Below are 23,686 nucleotides of genomic sequence, written 5' to 3' on the forward strand. Positions count from 1 at the left end.
GAGCCGCACAAATTCTAAACGAAATCAATCTTGTCATTTTTATACGGGAACTTATTGTCTGAAATATGAAAGTTGTCTTTTAAACTTTGCATCTCGTGCATACAGCCAGTGCCAGTATCGGTAGATGAAATTTGGATCGCTCGATGCGTCACCACGGAATTTTATTTTTACAGAACAAAGAGCTCCGTCAGTCAAATATGACTGACGCGACAATCAACCGGTCACGAACGTTTAGATACTATTCAGACAGTGGTCATTTATAGTAACAATTTCAACACTAGAAACACGAAGCAGTCAAAGTCGCTTATTTACTGTTTCCTATAAAAATCACGTAGTTTCGTAGTTACCGAGGATTAAATTAAATGAACATTACATTAGGAACAACAGTCAACAAGACGCACCTCCAAAAATATGTTTCAAAATATTGATAAATGAATCAATGAAGAACTTTTTCGATTCTCAGTGTTATTCAATGACTAAATGTGTATTCAATGCGGTTTAATAGACACATGATTGTCAGCGTATTACGATGACGGATAGCAGAAAGAAAACGCTTTCGGATGTTGGAAATCGACGGCGATTGTGTCCGTCCAGAAGCGTGTATGTTTTTAATTTTTTGCCCCATTGTTAAGCGACGAATTTCGTCAGCGACAGATCCGAAAGACCCACACGTTATTGTTCGCCGGTGAGAACAATGAACCATTTACCGTGTTCGACACTGCATTTTTTCTGTCGCATGCGCACACAAGATGCGAAAGGATAAAACGTTTCGAAGGCCTTTGCGAGAGCCTATCTGCATGCGATGCATCTGTTCACGCACACCGCCTAACCGCGAGTCTGTGAATCATATCGGTAATAATACCTCTAACTTATCCTTAGCCAAATATAACGTTCGACTCGATAGGCGCGAAACGGATAGCACGAGAGTTTGCGAAAAATTTCATTGTCTACAATGGAAATCTACGGCGGAAAGTTCATGAATAGACTGTGGGTTTTTTTGCAAAATAAAAATCGTTATTGTAATAAACGCGTAAAATTCGCAGTCTAGTAATGAGAAATCAATGGAACATTATGTGTCGGATTTAACCGAAACATTTGCTAATTTTCTCACCGAACAGTCTTTCTTTGGTTTCACCCTCTCCCACGAAATTAACTCGATCATTCATTCTCGTTTTCTCCTCGAAACCTTCATAGATTATTCATCGTCTGAATATTTCATCCTCGCGCGCGACTCTCATGGTACACAACTTTCTGCTTACACAATTTTCAATTTCTTCGGATCCTCGTTTATAGTTTCTTTCCCTTTGAGTCTGGCCTCCTCTTCCTCTCAATTTTTTACGGCGAACCATGAATACTTATGCGGCCATTACATTTTCGTCTTTTTAAGACGAAACGCGGTCCACGGACTCATCTTCCTCGTTGTCCCGGTCACGGTTTTTCTTATTTCCCTAACCACGGAGTTTCGCAGACGCTTTCCTTTCGGTCCTGAACATTTCATTTACCAAACATTCAGCGGCGGCGATATTTTTATTTTCTTTCCTCTCTCCTGACATCTTCCGCGCTCGTGAATATTCATTCCGTGTTCTTCGTTTTCTTGATTTTTCTCTCCGTTTCGCGATTCATCTTCTACACTGTGCTGCATAACTATGACGCCGCTAAAAATTCTCAACAGTTTTGAACATTTATGTTGAAATGTTAACTGAATTACGTGGAAAGAGTTTTAACAAATTTGTATATGATCAAAAGACGCTGAAAAGTCTTTAAAACAAAATGTGACGATAAAGATTACAGTAAAGGCCCCGGTTTTCTTAAATCAACTTTTCCTGCATTGATTTCTGTCATAAATGCATCAAATCCTACAGATATTTATTCTTCCAAAGTTGAACAATTTCGAAAATACGGATGGCGCTACAGTTATGCAGAACGTTGTTCGACGCATCATCGTTTTCGTCCGTGCAGATTCGCAGATCAATCAGCGGAGACGGGAACCGTAGGTATAGGTTCAAGTATGTTTGAGTTGCAGACATCTGACAGATCCTCCTTATCGCTGCTATCGCACGACTTTAATGTTTACCGGTAAACTGTTCGATACGCTCGATTCGATCTCGAGCGCGGAGATGGTCCAACGGAAGCAACGATGCGGACTCCGCGATAAATATTAATGAACGTCTGGCTTTCTGGTCCGGAGTCGGCTGAGAAAGTAAAAAGTAAGCTATGGGAAATTCGCAGGATGCGCGAATTAGTCGGGCGTTTTGCGTGATAGGTCACCGGATGCATTCCGCGGCGAACATACATATCTTCTCTACGAGCATCTCGTTATGGAGTACGCTGTACCATGCAACTGTGCTCGGTCCGCTGGCACTTTGTAATTTATGAAACAGTATCTCCAGTATCTGTACGATTCATATTTGTTTGAACTTACAAGTATGCCGAAAATCATGAAAAACTTTTCACCATTCTCAATCGTTCATAACTCTTAAACCAATTAATGGATTTCTGGACTTTTTGGGTCGACTGCGGCCTAGATTGGTCTTTTATCTGGCGCTTTTGGCTACTGAAAGACCCTATCTTTGTACATAGAAACGAGTCTATCCCCTTAACGATTCTCGATCCGGGCGAAACCGGCAGTGAGGATGAATGAAAGTTAAAAAAGCGTGAATCGCGAGAGGGTGGTCGAATTTTGATTCGCCGCGGGAGGCAAAAAGAGTTACGTAGCCGGAGTACATAACTGGCCGGTGCGTTTAAATCTAGTCGGGCCAGCTATTCAGGCCTCGGCGCGGCGTCGCGTCGTCGTTCTACCTTCCAAACACGGCTCTGACTCAACGCCGAGATTGTTTTTGGGCAAAGAATCTCTGCAGAGGGACTCCGGGGCTGACTTTGCCGGCGAGACGCTGTGTCGTGGCTCGTGGCTCGGCTGCGAGACTCGCTTGTCGCCCACCCACGCATCGCCTCCGGGCTCTCTCTCTCTCTCTCTCTTTCTCTTTCTCGGTACATACAGGGTGTCAGGAAAGTGCATCGATCGCCGGATGTCGAGCCGGAGGATATACCCGCCACAGGGTGATGAGAGACCCAGCGTGGGATAGGTCCGGGGTGATTTTAATACGCGATATTATTCAACCGCCTTTCGAGCCTTCGCGGATGCCCGTCATCGCCGTCCTCTGTCCCATTCACCTCCCTCTATATGTGTTTGAACAGCTGACTGATTTTAATTCGACCACCGGGTACTCCATACTTGTTTCATGAAACATTAACTCAGAAATTTGTGGCGCGAGCAGATTTAGGCCGTGTTAAGAGTCGCCGCGGCTGCTAATGGATATCATCGATTTCTTTCAAAGACGGAACATGCTTTTTGGCTATGCCGAACAGTGCGCGCGAACCGCCTAGTTTCTTTGAACAACGAAAAAATGTTTCGTCTAAAAAAATACATTATAAATATGTCGGAGTCCTCATTTCCGGTCTTGTTATATATTTATTTATTTACAGTTCATTTTCGCTTCGCTTTGCTAATTTCATCTTCCCATAAATCGGGATCATTTTTTAAAAATTCCGTGGTAATTGAAAATCTTTCGAAGAATTAGGTTCGTCTTTCAAAATAATAAAAGTTTTCTACCCGAATTGCAACAAACTGGAGTGAAATTGAAATTTAGTTTCTTTCGTAATACGTTTAATAGGTTGAAAATAATATATAACGGTATTTCTAAATTCTTCTAATGTTTGTTTTATATGTCACTCTAATACAACATATTCGAATTTGAATAGAATCCGACACAGTATGTACTGCGCAAAGTGTCCGATTTCGCGTGTAAAGACCCAATAAAGAAAATATGTATAAATTGGTTGGAATTATATATATTCGACGCGAAACGAAGTCGAAGCAATTTTGTACGTTGAATTCCAAGGGAACGGTGTGTTTATGCAGTTCTGCGTCGACTTCGCAACGCCATGGGAAAGACGAGACGCGCACGGCACTTGGCGAAAACAAATGGCATATCGAAGTGGCGCGGATGCCGGCGAAATACATTACGTGTTGAACGTGTGAATGAAACGGGCAAGTTAGAGAAACGCGTGTAAATACGCATAGAAACTTCATTCATGGCCACCGACGGAAAAAACATCGCCGCTTCGTCGATTACAATCGCCAGGAGCCTCGCGGGGCCCGATCGAAACACTAGATTCTTTGTCGAACATTTTTTACCATGCGAGAAAGCTGAAAAGTTGAGCGATACAAAATACACACAGAAAACCACCTCCGAGCCGCGCACAAGTTATTTCCATCTTGCGTTTATTCCCGCGGAATGGAATCCATATTTGCTCCGCGGAGTTCCATCGACTTTTTACCACATTTTTCTGGGAAACAAATTTTTCTTCGGATTACCGGTCCGCTGAAATTCTCCGTGGATGATTTTAGTTGCAATAAAAACGGCCGAATTGTTAAAAAGTTAACGGTTGAAAGTTTACAGATTTTTTGACGTTTAGTAATTTTAATGAATTTCTTTCTCGATAGCTTTTCAGTGTATTCCGTGATGGACCGGCGTAATTTTAATTGTAATTCATTGTAGAAATAAATGGATAATCAAAACTCCATTTGTCCAAATATTATAAAAATTGAATGAAACGCGAAGGAAGAAAAAATTGAATTATTTCATTTCAATTTCTTTTGCAAACTACTTTTCAATGTAAACATTCGAGAACAATATCGCTCTGATCGAGCAGCATTTGAAAGCAACGATCAAACGCGATTCTTCTCCGTGATCTATGATACATCACCCGAATGCATCACTTACTCGAGCGCTTTGAAATATCGTGATTTGTGACCGCGATGACGTTACGGAAAATTAAAAATGATCGCCCGGAGGTTTGATTATCGCTTCGTCGTTTCGTTCGCATTGCAGGATACGCGACAAAGGGTGTCGTGTCGATCGTCAAATGTGTCGAGAAGATCGTAGTTTATTTTTTTTTAGCAAAAATGGGTCTTCATTTTCTCATTTGCTGCATCAGGAAAACGAACAGTGGTGTGCAAAATCTTTATGCTTTAAAACGACTTTATTGATATGTTTCTTACGAAATTACAAGAGGTTTAAGAAATTTTATGTTCGAATATTTCCTGTATCCACTGTACACGTCTCCGAACTCGTTCGGTGAAGTATTTATTGTGTACTCTTTTTGCGCGGCATTTTTCATACGGCGCAAAAAGAGAGCTGAGTATATTTACAGAAACATAGTGTGTCGGATCAGCCGCGACCTGCGCCGTGATGCGTCAAACGATCACATTTCTCCTACTTAAGAGACGCTTACGGAGTCGTGACAGTATAGTGAAGGATTATGACCGTGACAATACCGAACATGGGCGGGCACTGAGTGAGCCGGGCCAAAAGACCGTGCCGGAAGTCCCGTCTGGCGCGATGGCTTTCCGCTCCACTGATTTCCTGTTTCTTCGGAGTCTTCTCTTTCTTCTGCGGCGACGACACGTAAATACGTAGGGCCGTATCTCCGCGCGGTAAACTTTCTTTCGCAGCCGATAATCATGTCCTCACCGCACACGTGCATAATGCGAACGAACTATCCGTCCTTCGGCCGCGGCGCGAAATCGTCGAAGGCTCGCATATAGGAAACGCGTTGCGAAAGGAATTCGTAATCGCAGCGATCCGCGGTCGCCGGGGTGGCTATGAAATCGAATTTATCCTCGATTTGATAAACGACCTCCGGTTTTCATGGAGGCTCACCGCGTTCCGGTTAAATGAATTTGAGGATACACACTAGGCGGCCAGGAATTCCCTCTTGTTTCTTGAACAAGCTAATTCACGGTCAAGTAACGAGCGAAGAAATACGAGGGCCATTTTAGATTTCTATAAAAAACGTCGTTCCGTATCAGTGGAACACAGAGTCATGCAGTTGAGTGCCCCACCCAAGTTACTTGTGGTTTTAAGTGTAGCATACATTGTAATAATTAGTTTTTTCTATCTTGTTTTTTCATCAAGATATGAAGGTCACCTTGGGTTTCTTTATCGTAAAGGGTAAATGTTAATCTCGTGGTTCAGAAGCAAATTTAACCCTGAATAAAAAACTATAAGGGTAGATGGTGTGATAAAATAATAGTAACCGAGACGTTCTCAATGTATGATTTTTAATTTAAAGTTTATCTCGAAGGTAGAAACGCCTTGTACAGAATCCTGTTCGTCCATTTTCAGTATTCACGCGACGCTCTACAAGTCGACATTACGATCTCGTACGATTCTACACGATACTGCATACCATTGCTAAATAAACGAAGCTGCTGACCCCGCACAACGAACAGACCCATTTCGCAACCGGAATTCGAATTTGTTCTCGCACAACACGAACACATAAACTGGACAATCTTTTCAGGGTTTGCCGTGCACCGGAGAATTTCGCAGCACGCTACGTGCAACGCGTGACACATTCGACCCTACGTTAGGGCCGTCTTCGCATAAACAGGGAAACGAATATAATGTTCGGCGACGCTATCGCGACTACTTAACCCCTTGCGCTGTGCTATTTATTTTGTGGTTGCAATGACTAGAAATTCTTCATCGTTCATAATTTCTTCGAAGAAAATGAAAGCTTTACTATTAGTCTGCGGATTTTATGCATTTATGGTAATTTTTAGTCATTGCTTGGCACAGCTACACTGAAAACACGACTTGTTGCTTCTAATGCGCGTGAAAAATTTGTTTACAAACAGAAATAGAGTTGGCAATCGTGACATTGGTGTTTTCAGTGCGTTCATGTGGAAAAAACCACTGGCCCAACTTATACGGTGTCTCAGCCTTTACGTCGCGACGGTCTCTTATATTCTCCAGAGGCTGTGCATTGACAATAACTAAAGCGAATTTTATTCCAGTTCAAAGGAAATTAATAACACCCCGAGTCTGACTCGATGATACAGTGGAAGGGGTTAAGAGTCGCAGCGTTCGAAACGATCGCACACGCTGGCGACCACGAGATTATTGCCGGAGCTTTATATTTTTTCTCCGCTCGGAACTGCAGCGGATACAAAGTGCAGGAAAAGTCGTCGTGACGAACGCACTCGTGGTTGCACGTAAGTGCGACCCTCCGTCGACTTATGCACTGGCCAGACCTACCCAAAGGGAGACCAATTTGCATACAGAGAGAGCAATGAATTCGCGACTTTGCGGCCCCACGACGTCCACCGTACACCGTACAAATATGTTACGAATTCCGTCGATGCTTACAAGAAACACTATTCAACGGACGATACAATCGCACAGATTTTTTGGTACACGAATACAGAACCAACCTCCGATTCCCATAAGTTTTTCTTACGTGTCCGTTTTCTGTAAAGAAAAGAAGAAATCTGATTAAAAACTATTGGTTACTATTCGTCCAGTTAATAATGATGAGTGCATATTTGTTATAATATCGTAAGATTTTAAACCGCACCTTAAAAGCTCCGTGAAATTCGCTCGACGATGCCATATAAATGATGGAGAATATCGCTGGGAAACTCTTGGCAATGAAAAAGAGAATCTCTCTCTTACTGTCTGTACAACACGACATTTTCGGCCATATGAAATTGATCGCTCTGGCGACTCGGTATGGTGTGCGAATCAGAAGGAAAGCCGTTGTGATTACCACTGTGAAAGATTTTTCCCTATGTCATTTGCTCGCATGTATAGGATGTGTAATAATAGTAGAATCCATACACATTTATTTCGACAAACCAAGATACTGCAACAGTACCAGATTTGTCGACTATCTTGTTAAATGATAAGCTTAATCTCTAATGACATGAAGTTTATAAAATTACTAATTTAATATTTCCCTCGCCTCTTGTCCAATAATACTACAATGAACACGCGATGGAGATTTCGAACTGGATTTAAAGAAATGCTTTTTGAAGAGCAACAGCAAACCGTTAATGTTACGGTTACTTCAATATGTCTAATTACGAAAGAAATTGTAAAGCAGTAGTTTAATTATGGCGATAGTGCATTATGGGCGCATGTTCGAACTACAGATACCATAGTTCATTTACGAAAAAAAATATTGACCGATTTACCTAGCATGATGCAATGTCCCAACTCTTTCGACCGCCACGATCCATCGATCGCTTTGAATATCATCAGATTGTACAAGATCAAGCAATCAAGGACCAGGAATATAAGAAACGGCAGAATAATGAACAGGAACGTGTTCCAAACATAAATATCAGCCATGTCGCCCTCGTAGAAATCGTATATATGCAGGCCAATGGCTACCGATATGATACTCGCAGACCAGATCAACGAGATGCCTTTTATCGCCACAAGCTTATTCTGCAATTGTTTCCCGAGGAACGTGTGCTGCCGGAAAACGTTAATGTACAGCTGAAACTTCAGAACCGCGATGGTTATCACGGAAACGTCGAAGCTTATTAGGCAGATGTAATCCATGTTCATTGCCTTGTCCACGAGAAAGAACCATCTCATAATCTCTTGCAGAGGCTCCAATAGAATCACCATATTGGAGCACGCTAAACTGATGAGATAGTAGTTCGTAGCTGTTCTCATGGACGCTTTTGAAAAGATCACCACTATGATGAACAGGTTTAAGATAACTCCCAAAGAGAGAAGCACCAGGTCCATGATTCGAGCTGAGGTTTGAGGGATGTACGATTTCACCAAGTTTATTCTTGTGGTACCCGTTGTTCTCAGAAGCGACGTATTCATTGTTGGAAGCCCGACCTCCATGTTCTGACCAATGTTGCGCTAGGCTCGAGAATGTTTACAAGTACATAATTAGTCTTGCCAGTGCTCCACTGCGATTAGCGAGCCGCTGGGAAACACGCCTCAGGGAGAGGCAATGAAAGAAATAGGGGTTGTTTTAAAAATTGACTTAATTGATTCAGACTCTAAAGCTACACGGTTGTTAGTACCTTCCTTCGAAAAAATCCTCGTGGGGATGAAAATTCCCTCCATCAAATATCGAGAATTAGATCTTTGTCAATAGCAGCGTAGGAGGTTTCGAAGTTACAGAAACGCGAGATATGAACATTTCAGTTGTTCGCACTCTTTGGAACCCATAAATTAGTCCTTAGGGCACAGGCCCTTGGCGCTATGTTTGGGTCCACGCTGCGACAAGTACCACTGATCGTGAGAGCGTCACGGCGACTTTCCCAAGGGTGTCAACTGAAGCTTTCCAGCCGAACCCGAGCCAGAAACCAATAAACTGATACTGAAAGAACTCTCAAGAATGGCATCATTTAAAATTGAACACAGCGTAGACCCAAATTGACACTCGAGTCGGCCACACACTAAGCACGTCTCAATAATATATGTTCTACAATCATCAAAATCGTCAAGGTGTTCTTGCACGGAATGATTCTTCCACATTGAAATACTTCTCTGACAGTAGTATTGTATATCGGACAGTCGACTTCTTTTATTGTTTAAAAATTGACTTCCTCTAGGATAAATTGTAAAATTGAAGGATAATATTTAATCATTTGATATTTTAATTAGTTTGTATATTTCAATCGTGACTTTTCCTTCGCGGAAGATTAGTTATCCAGGGTTAAAGTAGAAGACGTTGCTCTCCACTTACTGTTAGTCGGTCGCTGAGTACTGGACATGTGTACTGTCTGTAGACGCTCGTCCGTGTTCACGTACCGTCTCTATCACTGGAACTGAACAGAAAAAATGAGGATTATAGCTCTCCGTTTTAATTTCCTTCACGCTTAAAGCCATCAGGAGATTAATGAGCTGAAATGTGGGTGGGTTCTCTCGAATTACTCGTGGCATTGGCTTACACGCGATTCTTTCATTTCGTTGAGTGCCTTTTAGTTGTTGTTAAAACGATGAAGTAAACATCGCGCAATTGATTTTGACGAAGTATGATACGAGGCCCGTGTTCTTGTACAGGATGTATAAAAATGATATGTCGCCAATGTCGTAGAGAGATTCTACACCCTCAGCCTTTTTCTATATCGCATCGCGAGGATAAAGAGTGCAACAGAACCATAGGTCAAAAAATGATGGCAAAGTCTTTGCATTATCAAACCGAGTTTATTTATATTATATGTATTTTTACAAATTATTTCATACAAAAATATTTACGTATAAAAATAAAATTAGTTGTCCTTCTGTGACCGCGAAATTAATTTTGCTTTCTCACATCAATTTTCACGAAACACCGGGGCTGTAGAATAGTCGCGACATATAATTTCTTTACACCCTGTACAGCTTTGTCGTTCGTATAGGAGTAGGAAAGCTAACGATTTCGTTCTTGACCTAAGCTTTCTGATTCGAGTGTCCTCGCACGTTGTCAACGAATGTAACAAGACCGTCTTTCTGCAAGTTATCGGTGAACTTCTTGGAAGTGTACCGTTTTAACGATACGTGCGCGCTCTTCAAAGTATCAGCCAACTGAAAACAACGGGAACTTGTCTGCGAAGCGCTGATAGTTTGGTGGATGTTCGATTAGGTTCGTTAAACTGATACCTCCGGATCGCAAATGTTTATTCAACGGCGATTTTTGTCTCTGTAACCTCGTCTTTGTTTAAACATTTACTCTGATGCACTTCTCAAACTTTGCTAGCGATAGCTTGTTTCGAATGGAAGAAAACGATAATCGTTCAGCGTTTTATAGATGTTTCTTAACTTTGCCAGGTGGCGAGCTATTCGATAGCTCTATTATCAATTTTATGCACTCGTGACAAAAATGAGTGGATCGAATGGAAGACTTGAAAGAGTTTAAGGACATTGTTAACTTATTTTTCTCAAAATGATTGAAAGAGAAAATACTTCTTTATTCAACCTCAGATTTGTACAATTGACTTGGACAATTTTTTCAAGTACTCGTTGAGTCACGGATGCATACAGCACGAGCCCGTTCAAAAGATCACGTAAGAAAACCCTTGACCCTGACACCACGACGGAGATTCCGTTCTCGATCATGGCAACGATCCGACGACGAGTGACGAAGATAATTCCGCGCAAATAAATCATGCCACCACCGGGTGCAAACGTGACCGAGGAACGGAGATGCAGAAATGCAGTCGTCCCGACTGCATAATGCAATACAAGAGATGCAGGAGAGAGAACTCGAGCCTGTCGCTGGCAAATGGCCACGAGTGCAATATCGGTCAGTATTCGGCTCTGTTCAATTTATACAGGCCGGTCAAGATAAATGCGGAATTCTTTCGGCCAGTCCCACGAATAAGATGTAGCTAAGGCAAATATAGATAAAGCAATTGTTGATAAGGTAACTCACTACATATATAGTGAGTTGTATAAACTACCATTCAGTGAACGAGTGGGAAATATCAGCCACGAATCGAGAATACTCGAATCGCTATGTGCCGGAAAATCGGACCCGTAAATTATCGCGTGATTTGGCTACAAGTAGACGCAAGTTTGCGATCTGGGCTAAACTTCACCTTACAGAACCAGAACTTTTGGACTTTTATTTATACAACACTGTAGATTTTGACTTCAAAAGTTATGCGTGTTTAAAGTCGTTTAAAGCTAGTGGAGGCTGCAAGAAGTAGTTCCATGTTTTACACCTGCCTTTGTAAAATCTGGCGGAAGAATATATTGACATTTTCCAGTTTTTCCTTGTACACTGATTTTTCTGGATTTACATCAACGAACCCTGCACGTCCCGTTTCTACGGCGAGGTCCTGCGATGGACCAGGGACCGTTTCCTCGAAAGTAGAACGAACTGGTGTTCCAGCCATTGTTGCACGTGGAAACCTTCGCATTGGACGCGTTTTCACAGTGAAAACCGAGCCACCGCGAGACAGCGGACTTGGTTTCTTTAGTGTTCCTTATTTCTCCGTGAGAAAACCTGCCGAATCGAAAGGTCGCGTCGGAGAAAGGAGCAAGTACCGATTTTTTCTTTCGCCCCATTCACAGGTGTGAATTAGGGGACCTTAACAGAACGGTATTGTTTACTTTCTTTCGCGAAAGTGCTGCAAACCTGTACACTAACGATGCAGCGCAAAACTTTCAGCGAAAGTGCAGGTTTTGTGTTCGGTTTGTAACTCATCGAGAGCAGAGAGTAGATACTCTTGTGGTCGTACACTGCCGCACAAAGTATGTGGACACTTTCTTCATTCTCCAGTCACGAAGTCATTAACACTAGGTCTATGAAGCACTGGAAGTGACTTTTCGATTTTTATTGTAATACTATAATATTGTAATTGAAATTGTATATACAGAAAATAATTTGCTTTTAACAATAAGAAGTAGAATTTGCGCAAAGTTAACTGATGACACAAAAAGGTGCTCGGTGTGGGGTAGATAACTAGTGTAAATGTGAGGCATTCCTTCTTTTGACAAACTTAACGCGGTATCAATTCCAATAAATTGTGATCTTATCTTTCGTTCGCGGATTATATTTTAACTCGATTTAATGTTTTAATGTTTTAACGTGATTTAACGTGATTAATATTAGTCATACCACTCGGTTTAAAGCAATAATAAATAAATAATTTGCTCGTTGGGAAGTGTCGAAATGTTCATACATTCTACACGAAATGTTGAACAATCGTATTCGGACAGATCAGATATTTTCTTTGTGTTAGATCAACTTCCAATTTCACGTTTACACCACCACAAAACGCAAACCACCGCGAAGGGAGGTCATATTCCTTAAAAGGCTCAATTTCTTACCTACTCTCGGCGGTCTGTTGCAATTCTTCGTCGCAATTGTTGCTCCTTTTATAGACCGAAGTAAGTGCTGACCGGTTATATAGGAGAGGGCGATATGGGAACATTGAGAACGATTTCCTCAGGACATTACAACTATTAATGACATATTTCCGAACAACAGAATGTTTGAAACAAAAGTGAATCCATGGCTACAGACTGTGATAAACAATATTCGTTAAAATAAACAAGTCGAGGCTAGCTGTAGGATGTTTCATATCATTTGACTGAAAAATAGAGGAAGTCTTCATCTTCATTAAATTCTGAGAAAACAGCTTGTAACTAATGATCTTGAAATATCAGAAAACTGACCTGAAGATAAAAAAATTGCGCCTCTGAACCAAACATTGTCTAACTGAAACACTTCGTATTACTACAGTGAAAGTCTAAGGTGCCTCACCCTGTGCAGAATGTTTAATAATAATTGAAGTTGTATAATATTTATTTGGATAAACCGAGATCAGATGAATCTCGTATTCTTTGTCGGTCAGTGCACGAAGGTTGAGGAACCCTTTTCACTGCTGCTTTGTAAGATCGCACGACTCCTGTTCGGTTTGGCGCGCCAACGTCTTCGACGGGGGCGCATTGGATTCGCGTTTTCGTCCGTGAGCCAGGTGTGCGGTTCAGTTTTGCGGGTTCTTCCGTAGTTTTTTTCTTCTTCGTTTCGTCTGCCGGGATCGGGTTAGCCAACGGGGGTAGAGAGGGCGTCGGGGGCCAAATAAGTGCAGTGGCAGGGCCATGAGCATAACCGGTTCGTCGCGTCGCGTCGGTTCGCCATCATTACGACGTAACTCAAACGACCCTGAGGAGGTTTCGGACAGAACGATAATCAGGTGGCCGTATTATCATCACGAACCCCGTCGTTCCTGCGCGTTATAATCACGCTGCCAGCAGAGGCGTAAAAGTATTCCGCTCGCCGGGTAACTCCGTTCGTTTGGCCTCGGGTCATTTGACAATGTGGCCATTTGTCCTGGACCACTTTTTCACAGCCCTTCACGTGTCATTATACCGGTAGCTTTAGGGAGAAAATATTACGTAAGAGAACATCTTAAATTTCGGCGAGAGGTTCGAATCTGGCACGCTCTATGCCGCTTCAGGCTGTAAAAGTGCCTCCTCGAAATAAGCCTTGAGAACATTTTTGTAGAAGAACGTAGGCTGTTTTGTTAGTTTGATTGGATTAATTGCTGATTATAATAACATTTGATGTATCAGGTGCACAAATTAGTTCGTACTTCTTTCATGGATTTATTTTCTATTTACAAATTATATATTAGAATGTATGAGTAGACTCTTGAAAACAATTTCCAACACTGCTTGTGTATGTACTACTATTTTACAAGTAATTAATATAATGGTCTTCAATGAAGAAGAAAGTGAACAATTTTTTACAGGTTACGGTAAACGTGAATGTCTAATGAATTCGTCATCTTCAGTTAAGAGGTTAATTGGGGTACAAGTTTACTTGTCATTCCGTTCGCTCATTAAGACTTGTTTTCTGTCATTAGATGGCATAATTTGAATTGCTGATGCGTACCTTTAAACCAGATTATCGGCAGGTGTGAATATGATGCATGTCTGAATTCACTTGTTCTCATTAAAGTACTATATGATCACAAAACTGCTGTACGACCATTAAACTGCTTTAAGGCCAGACTAACGTCGCAATTAAGTTTAATGGAAGCTAGTCACCTATATTCCGATCGGTTTCTATCACGAAAATCTATCAGACGGACAAAGATAATCTGCAAGAACAATTACGTATGGTGCGATTACGTAATGCCAATATAAAATAAAGAACAATCAAGTCCTTCTGCATGTAGATAATATCTGTATTCAAAAGTGATCATCGCTGTGGAGGATTGATAACCTAAGTCTGATATAATCGAAAATTCCAAAAATTCGTCATGTATCGAATAGAAAAATGATCTCATTGAATCCACTTGTTTCGAAAGATAATTTTTAAAGTACGAATTCTGCTGATCACCTTATCAAGTTACATTTAAGACATTACTTGGAGATATGATAAAATGTTTTAATAAATAAAAGCGTATCAGACACCATTGTAGATATTGCATAGATGTAGCACATACATACACTAATTAATCTTATACCATTCTTCCATAAAATGCTTACACGTATTATAATTTCATGATAAATTAGGAACAATATTAAAATAAGGTACAATGTGAACATAATAAACACTGTACCACTTAAGGGTTATTTCAAAGAATGTACAGATATTTCAGATAGAAAGTGAAAGTTGATAAAACAGTGCGAAATTTGACCAGTTGCCGATCGATCTCGTAGCAACGCTTTGTATCTCGTGGATTTCGTTCCGCCATAATGTCCGCCACGGTTACCGAAGCCTCGTAAAGTTTTAGCCGGGTCTTGTTTGTACCTCGGATGAAATTGTTTTCTCGTGGCGTCCCGAAGAATGCAACAAGCGGCTCTCGGGGCATAAAATGTTTCTGCGCGCATGATACTGCAAAAGAACGATTTATCGCGAGTGGACGCGTTACCGCAGCCTCGTGCTCCTGCTTGGTCCTCTTGTCAAGAAGCTCGTGATATTTTACGCATGACCGGTTCAGCGAGTTTTTCTCGAAGGCCGCAATCACGATGTGCAACTGGGTAACATTTGATACTCGGACGCGCAGGTGCATTCTCGAAAAAAAGATTCGCGGGCACTCGCCTCGTCGAAATGCGCCGCCCAACAATCTTGACCCTCGAAACAAGAAACCGGGGGTTGCAAAATCTCATTTTGTTCAACCCTCGTCCGTTCCTCGTTCCTATATCTGGACCATTCGGTTTATCATTAATTTGCTCTTCATTACAAATGAATGCTACAATCAGTGGATTGATAAATGTACTCTAACTTCATTAAATTACAATTAATATTCATCACTACCAACATGATAAATGGAAACGCAGTGAAATAGTAAAATTTAATTTAAATGCACAAATACTATTTATATTATTAATAGTTATATCGGCCTCAATAGTTCACTCAGGGGTTAAATGTATTCATATTGTGAAGGTTCTCTTGTATAATGTTTAACGGATAATCGTTTAAAAATTGTGGCAATGGGCAGGTACTATGGTCTTCTAATAATTTAATCACGTTTTGCCAGACTTGACCACAAATGAAAATTTAGTGGCGAACCGCTGGAATCCTTCTTGGAACGGAGATACCTAATTGCTTGAACCCTGCTTAGCTATTTTCGTTGAGAATCGGTGGCGGCACTTGTATTAAAGGAACACCTGGAAATGAGATTACAGTAATCGACGTTTTCGAACGTCAGACGGTGCGGAAGCGTGAAACTGCTAAGATTCGAGGCTACCATTTTCTTGTCGTGCAAGGTACAATTTCGCAGTGATTAACATGTGCTTGAGAAATGCACACATATTGCCCTGTTAATATTACTAATTGATAGACTGCCGATTGCTATTAGATGAACAAATGAATTCGTTGCCATTCTAAATCTGCTGCAATAACTAAAATGCGTTCAACTCATTTTGCAAGTAATTAATGCATCTTCAATATGGTGATTGGAAGACTCGAGTTTAAAATAAAATTACGAATTAATTTGTACACCTAATGTATATTTATAGCTCGTCAAGGATTCAACAAGAACAGAACATTCGAAAGTTCGATAGATCTACAATTTTATTTGCAAATACAGTTCTTCTTAGCTCTACTTTCTCAATGTCTATAAAAGAGGGGATTTGCATAAACATCTACTATTTAATAATCATGTCCCGGCTTATTATACCCATCTAATCCGGCTAATGGTCCATGAAATATCTTCAACTGAAGTTGCACTGTCATAAAATTGACAAAATAAGTGGTCATACGAAATTAAATTTCAATATCAACTAGTGTAATTGATCGCAGTCGTTTTATACATATATTTCACAAGCATCGGATAAGATTATTTCACTCGTTGGTAGATGGAAACATTTTTAGTTTCATCGATTCGTTGATATTCACGAGATTGGAACACGAGAAATGCTTGAAAACTTTTCAGCTTATAAACCAGTCGACGCGTTATCAATGGGGAAACTTTCGAAGGCGTGCCCATATAAGTGGAAAATCCTTAAAACTCTGAAGCGAAAAATGGACCGGGTAAACCTCGAATTATCACGTCGATCACCGCGCGTTGATAGGCTCAAATCCCATTTGACGCGTTCGAATTTTTCCTCCATATCATTCTCAGCGAAATCGATGCGATTTTATTTGAATCCTTGAACACTGATTGATTTATTTGCCTCGTTTAATCAAATTCAAATAATACTCTCTGAATTCCACTCGGGTTAACATTTAATATTGTTTCACTCTTGAAAAACTTGAACATTTGTTTGAACATGAAATTGAAACATCGATGTTTCAAGCAAATGTGCTCATTTGTTTTATCCGTGAGCCATTGGTATCGAATGAAGAAGAATCTGTGACGATAATTGATGTCAAGTGCCTGATACGTATCGATACTTCTGACCGAGTAATTTTGAAATTTGGTATTACGTATCTCCGATAGTATTGATATCAGTCCCATCACTAAAGATCGAACCTTTCCGCAGAAAAGACCCGCTGCTCCGATCGTTGGCCGCGTAATGACGGCCAAGAGTGCCGGTTTCCCGTTCCCCGGGTAGTACTCCGAACTTTTTCCCCATCCGTCAACGGCGAAATCCTTTGCCGTTGAGTCGGCTGCCACCGACGAATACTGCCAACTTTCTTCTGCATCTTCACGTAATTGTTTACCCTCGCGTCAAGCGGCTGTGGTTACAATCGCGAAAGAAGGAATTCCATCCAGAAGCCGGGATAGCCGCAGCCCGCGGAGTCTCCGCATTGCGGTGAAACGCGATGATGCTGACGCGTATAAATCCGTCGAGGCTGCATTAAATGCACGCTGGTCTAAACGGCCCCGGCACCGGCACCGGCGTATCTTTGAACAGAAAACGGTCGGCTCTTTTCATTTTAATTTCGTTCCTGTCGTTCCCCGTGTGTTTCGCGGTCGGATAACGATCTACGCGTCTACCGCGCGTTTCAATTATGCACCAGACTTTCCCGACTTTAAATCGTCTCGCGTACAAAAATTCACCGTGGAACGGCGACGCTCTGCCCCTCGATCGCGCGCGTGTCGCTAAATATGCGCTAAAGTCTAGCGGCGGACACTCAACCCCTCGCATTGCGATATATTTTACGGTTACAGTGATCACAACTCCTTTGTCCTTCACTCACTTGTCATTGCCTAGACAATTACATTCTACAAAGAAAATTATGATAAAAGTCCATCTGCATCTTTGCCCTATCATCTACTGTTCAGTGTTCAGGAGTTATATTATGGTCAACTTTGATTTTTTTAATGCAACCAAATACTTTCTTATGCACCAATCTATGGAGCTTAGTCTCTAAAAAAAGGTATTAATTATATATATATATAGATATATATATAATGGTATTAATTCAATTTAAGAATAGTGCAAATGAACGGAAGTCTCGTGACCAGGATAGTTTTTGCACATTGATGATCGGTTTGGTAACCGAGCATTTATCTGCAACGTATTAAGAGAGAATCAGCAAAAAACCCGTTTGTTTTCGAAGATTATCTGCTGATATTGCATCATAATCTAGAGAGGATGTTGGTGCTTGAGGAGGTGGAGCACATTTTATCGGTATGTACGGTAGAACGACTAGAAATTGCCATTCATTAACGATAACAATCGGGGAAGAACATTTGGTGTTCACAAAAGTATTTTTCTGTAATCTCCGTTTACTTGCTGCCTGTTACAATCTAACATCTACTTTAATTTTCGTTACTTTTGAAAAGTAGAATTGCAATTGCAATTTTTGCAAAGTTTCTTTTTCACATTATGTACAAAATAAATTGTTCTAACTTCTCAAAACGATCCAAGTTGTATGGACCAACATTTCTTTCAACATCCATCCGGATGTTACTGGGACGCATTAAAGACACCAGGAAAAATTTAGGAAAACAAAAGCGTGTTTCCGAGGCCAATCTAGGAAAGTAAGTGTGCGGGAATGTGTTAAACGAAGCGGTAACCGGACGTGATAGTATGTAGTTTAATTTCGGTGTTATCTTTAACGCGAGTTGGGCGTCGTGACGCCTCCCGCGGTCTTTACGGCGCGGCGCGGCGTCGACTTGTGTGTCCAACGGAAATAACCTCGTCGATACTAGCAGACCTCGAGTTTATGCCATAATACGAGGTCCTCCCCTCTTCGTCACTTCCGTTTTTCGTTTTTAGTTGACCGCGGTTTCTTCCTCAGGTTCGTTGGTAAGCAACGTTGGCTAGTTGATTTTGCGGAGAAACTTACGATAACGATGAAATACTAGAGGTGGGGGAATTATTTGGCGAAATAAAATACTGCATAGGATGCAGGGAATCTAACATTTTTTTCGCACATAAAACTAATGTAAAAAGAAACAGATTGTTTTGGGGAACGTGAAGCAACATTTTAGCTTTAATCTCATATTTTTTTTATTGCCGGTACCAAAATTTTATCGAACAGCAATTAAAGAGAAAGGCAAGTGCGAAAGGTGTCGATTTCTATTTCCATTTGAAATATAAATAATTAGCATCCCGATTATTAGAAATTACGATTCGGAATCGAAGGGGTTCTACTCGGTAGCGGGTTTCCGAGTGATATGAAAAACCATTCGTTGAAATTTCCTCGTTCATACCGTTAGAATTGACGCGAGTCCCGTAGAAGTTCCCGGAAAGTGAATAGCGAAAGAACTGGAAAGAAACTCTCTGTAAACGTGTAGATGGTGGTCGGTCTATAAATACGTTCGCGTACATTGTCATTCCGAACAACGGAGCTTTATTACGTTGGTATGCGTAACACGTAGGGGATATAGTCTTGGAAAGAAACGTAAGACGGCGAGGATGGGCTCGAAATTTTCAGATTTTTCGAAGCCATTTTACAGCGGTTCATAAAAGTGTGTACGTTTGCAACAATATAACTTTTGCAAAATCGGACCGAACGACCTGAACATTTTTTTACCAGTTCGAAGTGTCGGTTTGCTAAACGAGGTACAAAAAAATTTGGAGAAAATTGCAATTGTTAGGAATTACGTGAGAAAATAACAAATTTTTTATTCAAGCTAGTAAAGAAAGTTTAAGTTCTAATACTGAATTACAGTGGAATTACAGCAGATTTAACAAGCAATATTAGCAATATGAATATAATAATAATGTGCTGAAAAATATATGTGCAACTTGCGAAAATTCACAAACAGAATCTAGCACCCACGTGTAAATATATGGTATCGTTGAATTGTTTATTCAATAAGTTGCTCGAGATATATATTTCGTAATAAATTGGAAATTCAATTGTGTTTGCATTACAAAAATTGAGAACACCCTTTCAGATTAACTGGTGTAGAGAGGAGTACGATTCGTATCAATCCGGTATGGTCTAGTGGCTAGGATACCTGGCTCTCACCCAGGAGGCTCGGGTTCGATTCCCGGTACCGGAATTTATTTTTTATATTTGTTTAATTAATTATTTTAATGAATTATTAACCAACCCTCCGAGAAAACTGTGCCGGAGTCATTTTTGACCCATCGCAGCACGCTCCTCGAGAATGATGGTAGGTATTTATGCGGGACGGTACAGAGGCAAGAGGTGTCTTTTCGTTGCGTGATTTATGGTGGGGAGCTCGAGCGGTAGTAAATGTATTTGTGAATATACGTGTGGGGTCAGAATTGACCCTGGCACGGAACGCTGTGCCTTGGTACTCCGAGGGTTTATAGTCTTCCAACATTTTTGCCATTTATTAAACCAGGAGGGTGACCACTGTTAAACTTTTGCTTGATTGTTTGTAGTATTTCATAAACTATTCTGTATTTCACCGTACAACAAGCACCATATTTTATAATAATTGCAAACAAAGCAGCCAGAATCAGCTTCGATTATTTTAATTTTATCTTATTGCTATATGAATTTACATGTTCGCAATGACTTATCATAAAACTGTTTCGATTACGTTCGCGAGAATTCGCGTGTAATTGTACTTAGCTTTATTTATGTAGATAACACTTATCTGTTACTGTCATCTCGTCACTTCGTCGCTCTTAATGATGATGCAAAGCAGAACGTTCGACGATTGTCTGGTACTGAAATATAGGCAGCATATTCGTTTGAGGCGATGGTCTTTCTCATCTATTTGCACGTCTTATTAAGGAACGCGTCGATACCCGGCGCCGATATCACAATCTAAAATTAAATCGCCCTATCACAATGGTTCGTGTGGGAACAGAACATTGATGAACGTGATTTTCTTAGTACTATTTCGGTTTGTGAGCGTGCAACAGTGTTCTTATATTCTTCGGCAGTCTGTTACACACTCATGAGGAGAGACACCCGATTTGATATTTTTCTCTGTAATTACCACGGAGACGCGTAAGTTCGTTACTTTTGACATCCGTGGTACTTTTGGCATTCTCTTCCGAATTCCAGGATGTTGTAGACAGAACTTACGGCAATGAATAAACTTAAGTGGACGGAATTTTTTATACCGGGCAGAAGAACGTAGGTAAATTGCAGGGCAGAGCCCGAGAGACTCATAAAACGCACGGTCGCGCGGAAGCTTTGCTACATAATCAGAGAATGAATTTTGCGGAAATACTGAAAAATACGGCGGCGTGTTAGTTTACGATCAATTTTCTTAAGCAAATTAAGGCGAGCTAAGCTCGGTGTTTCCGCGCGATATTACTTCGGCGTCGGATAATTAATTGTACGACTTGAAATATAGGCGAACATGTATAATAACGAACCATTAAAAAAACTTTTAACACTTTTTTGAACTTGCGGAACTTACTTTTTTTTACTTGCTGATTATTTTGCAGAAAATTGCATATATTTTTTTGTTAAAGTCATAAAAGAGGTCTTGTAAGGAGAACTGGGTTTCGAGAAATCCTCTAAAATGAACCGTTAAAATAAGAATCACTCTAGTATACGTACAGAAACCATGAAACATGTTATGTGACTGAGGAAGATATGTATTTGATTTCGTTAGCGGCGGTGTCGTCCACAGGAATGAAATTTCACGTGCTTCGTATACATTTTGTACGCCGTTCGCTAAAGTTAATCACGCACGTGCACGGTGTTAACGTGACGCGTATCAAACGATTGTAACAATACCGGGAACTCGTGTTCAATGAATCAATGAACACCGAATCGATATTCACGAGCCATTCTCCTCGATGCCCAACGCTCGATCCAGCGAATCGGCGCGGCCTCGGCGGAGGATCTTCAAGGAAAACAGCATAGCGACGTGCATTTTTCTAATTGCTTGTAAACGAGCAAGCTTAATTCGAGGCTGGCTGTGGAATCCGAGGGTTTGTCATCGGTACTTTCTTGCAGTATCACTTGCACTGATCGATCGATTACGCAAATATATTTATTGTAACGGTGAATTTCTTCAGCATTTCTTGCGTTAAAAATCATTTATACTTTCATCTCTCACAAAGTCTCACGAAAATCTCATAGTTCTCTATTCGGAATTCAATTCTCTCTTCAACCACGAGGTTAAAATTTACTATTTACAATAAAGGAACTCGAGGTTATCTTTAGATTTTAATAAAGAAGCAATGCAGAAAGAGATTAATTATTACATTGTATGTTACTCTTTAAACCACGCAACTTTCGTTTCAACCATTTCTTCGTGCAAGTGTAATTTAAGTGGCATACTCAGCTGAATCACCCTGTATATGTACTTGTTTGTATACTCGCACGTGACGCTACGCCAGTGCCGTAGCACGCGAATTCAGATGCGAGTATTCATTTTCACGTCGAATCCTACTTTTAATCTGGAAGGCCCGAGTCGCACGGAATCGCCGTAACGGTAAAACTAGTAACATATTGACTTCACCGTAATTTCTTCAGCTTCGCACTCTCTATACGTCTCCTAGCCGTGCATGATGGAACAATATTAGCTCCGCCGTATTTTAACACCGTTATCTTATATGAATTTGAAATACAGAGAGACATGGAAGCGTTACTCCTCATTTGGCTTACAAGGAACAGGATGCAGCATGCAACTGTGTACTTTCCCGTGACATGCCGCACAACAGATAATTACGATCGAACTGTTGCGTTGTTTTATCTGCCTCTACGGATTTAACATCCTATCTGACAGCTGTTATTAAATCTAATCGCTACACCGCGGATATTTACACGAATCTACGAGCAGATTTTTATAAACTGAATTCCATTTGCACACGAGACTAGCATTCAATCTTACTGCAGGTATAAAGTAATAAAAGTTACACGATAGATAGACGATACTCTTCTTCGATCTGCACTGGATAAGTCACGGAGATACACGATAAAGACTTTGAATCGAATTTGATAAATATGGATACGATGCAACTCGCACGAATTATGAGGAAATGTTATTTATTATTTCGTACATGAATATTGCATGAAATACGTCTACAATGAATACACAGCTTTTTATGACAAGTAGTCAGTGCAAAAGAAACATTTTTGAAGATACACACTTCTTAATATTCTTTTTCGAGGTTTCCAGCTTTCGTACAAGTTACGGTGATTTCATTGTTTCTCTCGGGAATTTATTCTCGTTTCTTTTGGGAAAATATTCCAGCCTCTTTGGAGAGTTCGATAGTTCTGTTCCTTTCGAGGTATCGTTGTACCTCTCGAGAAAATATTTGTATTTCGATGGGAGAAAAGGAAAGGATCGCCGCCGCCGCGTTTTCCGCATCGAAAGGGAAATTGAAGGCGAGAGAAGGAGGATGCTGAAGAAAGGCGATATTATCGGTCCTGGTGGGGCGCAAAGGGGCAAAGGGGCGAAGGAGCTGGTCCGACTCGCGTAGCCGACATACTAAATGGTACGGCTGAGTGGTCGGCGTTAATTTCGAGTGGCCAAGAAAAGTGGTCGGGGCGAATACGTGCTCGAGAGCTAAGCTGGCGTCGTTGTCTTCGTGGTCGCTTTTAGGGTTCTGTAACAATGCAGCCATGGTATGTTTCACTC

The 23,686-nt window shown here is 40.9% G+C and overlaps 2 protein-coding genes and 1 non-coding gene across 4 annotated transcripts in view; 2 read left to right on the forward strand and 1 right to left on the reverse strand.

Annotated features, from left to right (window-relative positions):
- The window catches only part of Ec (ubiquitin specific peptidase echinus), a 103,516-nt gene that overhangs the window by 2,528 nt on the left and 77,302 nt on the right, over positions 1-23,686 (forward strand). The window lies entirely within an intron of this gene.
- On the reverse strand, positions 7,302-8,743 carry LOC143212942 (pyrokinin-1 receptor). Its single transcript, XM_076432281.1, has 3 exons — positions 8,042-8,743; positions 7,423-7,616; positions 7,302-7,316 (listed from the first exon to the last, which is right to left on the reverse strand). The coding sequence occupies exons 1-3, from the start codon at positions 8,709-8,711 to the stop codon at positions 7,302-7,304; spliced, it is 879 nt and encodes a 292-aa protein (XP_076288396.1). The 5' UTR covers positions 8,712-8,743.
- On the forward strand, positions 20,096-20,167 carry Trnae-cuc (transfer RNA glutamic acid (anticodon CUC)). The gene has a single exon. It is a non-coding gene; the product is annotated as a tRNA-Glu (tRNA).

The sequence above is a fragment of the Lasioglossum baleicum genome, chromosome 10, assembly GCF_051020765.1.
Source record: "Lasioglossum baleicum chromosome 10, iyLasBale1, whole genome shotgun sequence".
Lineage (NCBI taxonomy): Eukaryota > Metazoa > Arthropoda > Insecta > Hymenoptera > Halictidae > Lasioglossum > Lasioglossum baleicum.

Excerpts from the sequence above, each read along its gene's own strand:
- LOC143212942 (XM_076432281.1), bottom strand. The coding sequence starts at position 8,711 with ATGGAGGTCGGGCTTCCAACAATGAATACGTCGCTTCTGAGAACAACG. Across the intron at positions 7,617-8,041 it reads GGGACATTGCATCATGCTAG|TGGTAATCACAACGGCTTTC; the intron begins GTAAATCGGTCA and ends AATCTTTCACAG.